The sequence below is a fragment of the Penaeus monodon genome, chromosome 28 (genome assembly GCF_015228065.2).
Source record: "Penaeus monodon isolate SGIC_2016 chromosome 28, NSTDA_Pmon_1, whole genome shotgun sequence".
NCBI lineage: Eukaryota > Metazoa > Arthropoda > Malacostraca > Decapoda > Penaeidae > Penaeus > Penaeus monodon.
In genome coordinates, this window is record NC_051413.1 from 1,993,999 (window position 1) to 1,994,863 (window position 865).

General features: G+C 50.1%; 1 protein-coding gene across 1 annotated transcript in view; it reads left to right on the forward strand.

Annotated features, from left to right (window-relative positions):
* LOC119591274 (rho GTPase-activating protein 18-like) overlaps window positions 1-865 on the forward strand; it is a 10,010-nt gene that overhangs the window by 1,077 nt on the left and 8,068 nt on the right. Inside the window, exon 3 of the mRNA XM_037939994.1 lies at window positions 658-788. Within this exon, the coding sequence (XP_037795922.1) occupies window positions 658-788 (131 nt within the window). The remainder of the gene's footprint in view (window positions 1-657; window positions 789-865) is intronic.

Consider the following 865-nt stretch of genomic DNA (forward strand, 5'->3'; position numbering starts at 1 on the left):
GGTGAAGCATTTTTTTTCTTTCTTTTAAAGGAAAGGGGGTACATATCTTAGCGGTTTTCATATAGATCGCTTTGCTTAAGGCTTTTTAAGTCTAGCTTCGCAGTTTGATTGAAAAAAATATTTTGGTATATACACTGCATGTTTATATACATATCGCACTTATCCTCTGATATAATATAATTGATAATATAAAGCTCCAGTGAATAAATCCCTAAATGAATAAATCCCTAACTGAACAAATCTCTCAATGAACAAATCCCTAACAGACAAATTCCTACATGAATAAATCCCAACTGAACAAACCCCCAACATGAACAAACCCCCAACATGAACAAATCCCCAACATGAACAACCCCCCAACTGAACAAACCCCCAACATGAACAAATCCCCAACATGAACAAACCCCCAACATGAACAACCCCCCACCTGAACAACCCCCCACCCGAACAACCCCCCACCTGAACAACCCCCCACCTGAACAACCCCCCACCTGAACAACCCCCCACCCGAACAACCCCCCACCCGAACAACCCCCCACCTGAACAACCCCCCACCTGAACAACCCCCCACCCGAACAACCCCCCACCCGAACAACCCCCCACCTGAACGAACCCCCACCCGAACAACCCCCTAAGAGACCCTCGCTCCGTCCCCAGCCGAGATCCAGGTGCTGGGCTACCGCTACATCGGCTCCGTGCACATCCCCCACGCGCGCTGCAAGGACAAGAGGCCGGCGCTGGAGTCCGCGTCGACTACGAGGACAGCACAGGACCTCGAGTCGATTCCGGTCAGTCACCTCCTTCGCTCCACTCGACTTCTCTGCCTTTCTGCCTTTCTTGGTTGATTGGTTGCTTGTTGTCGGTG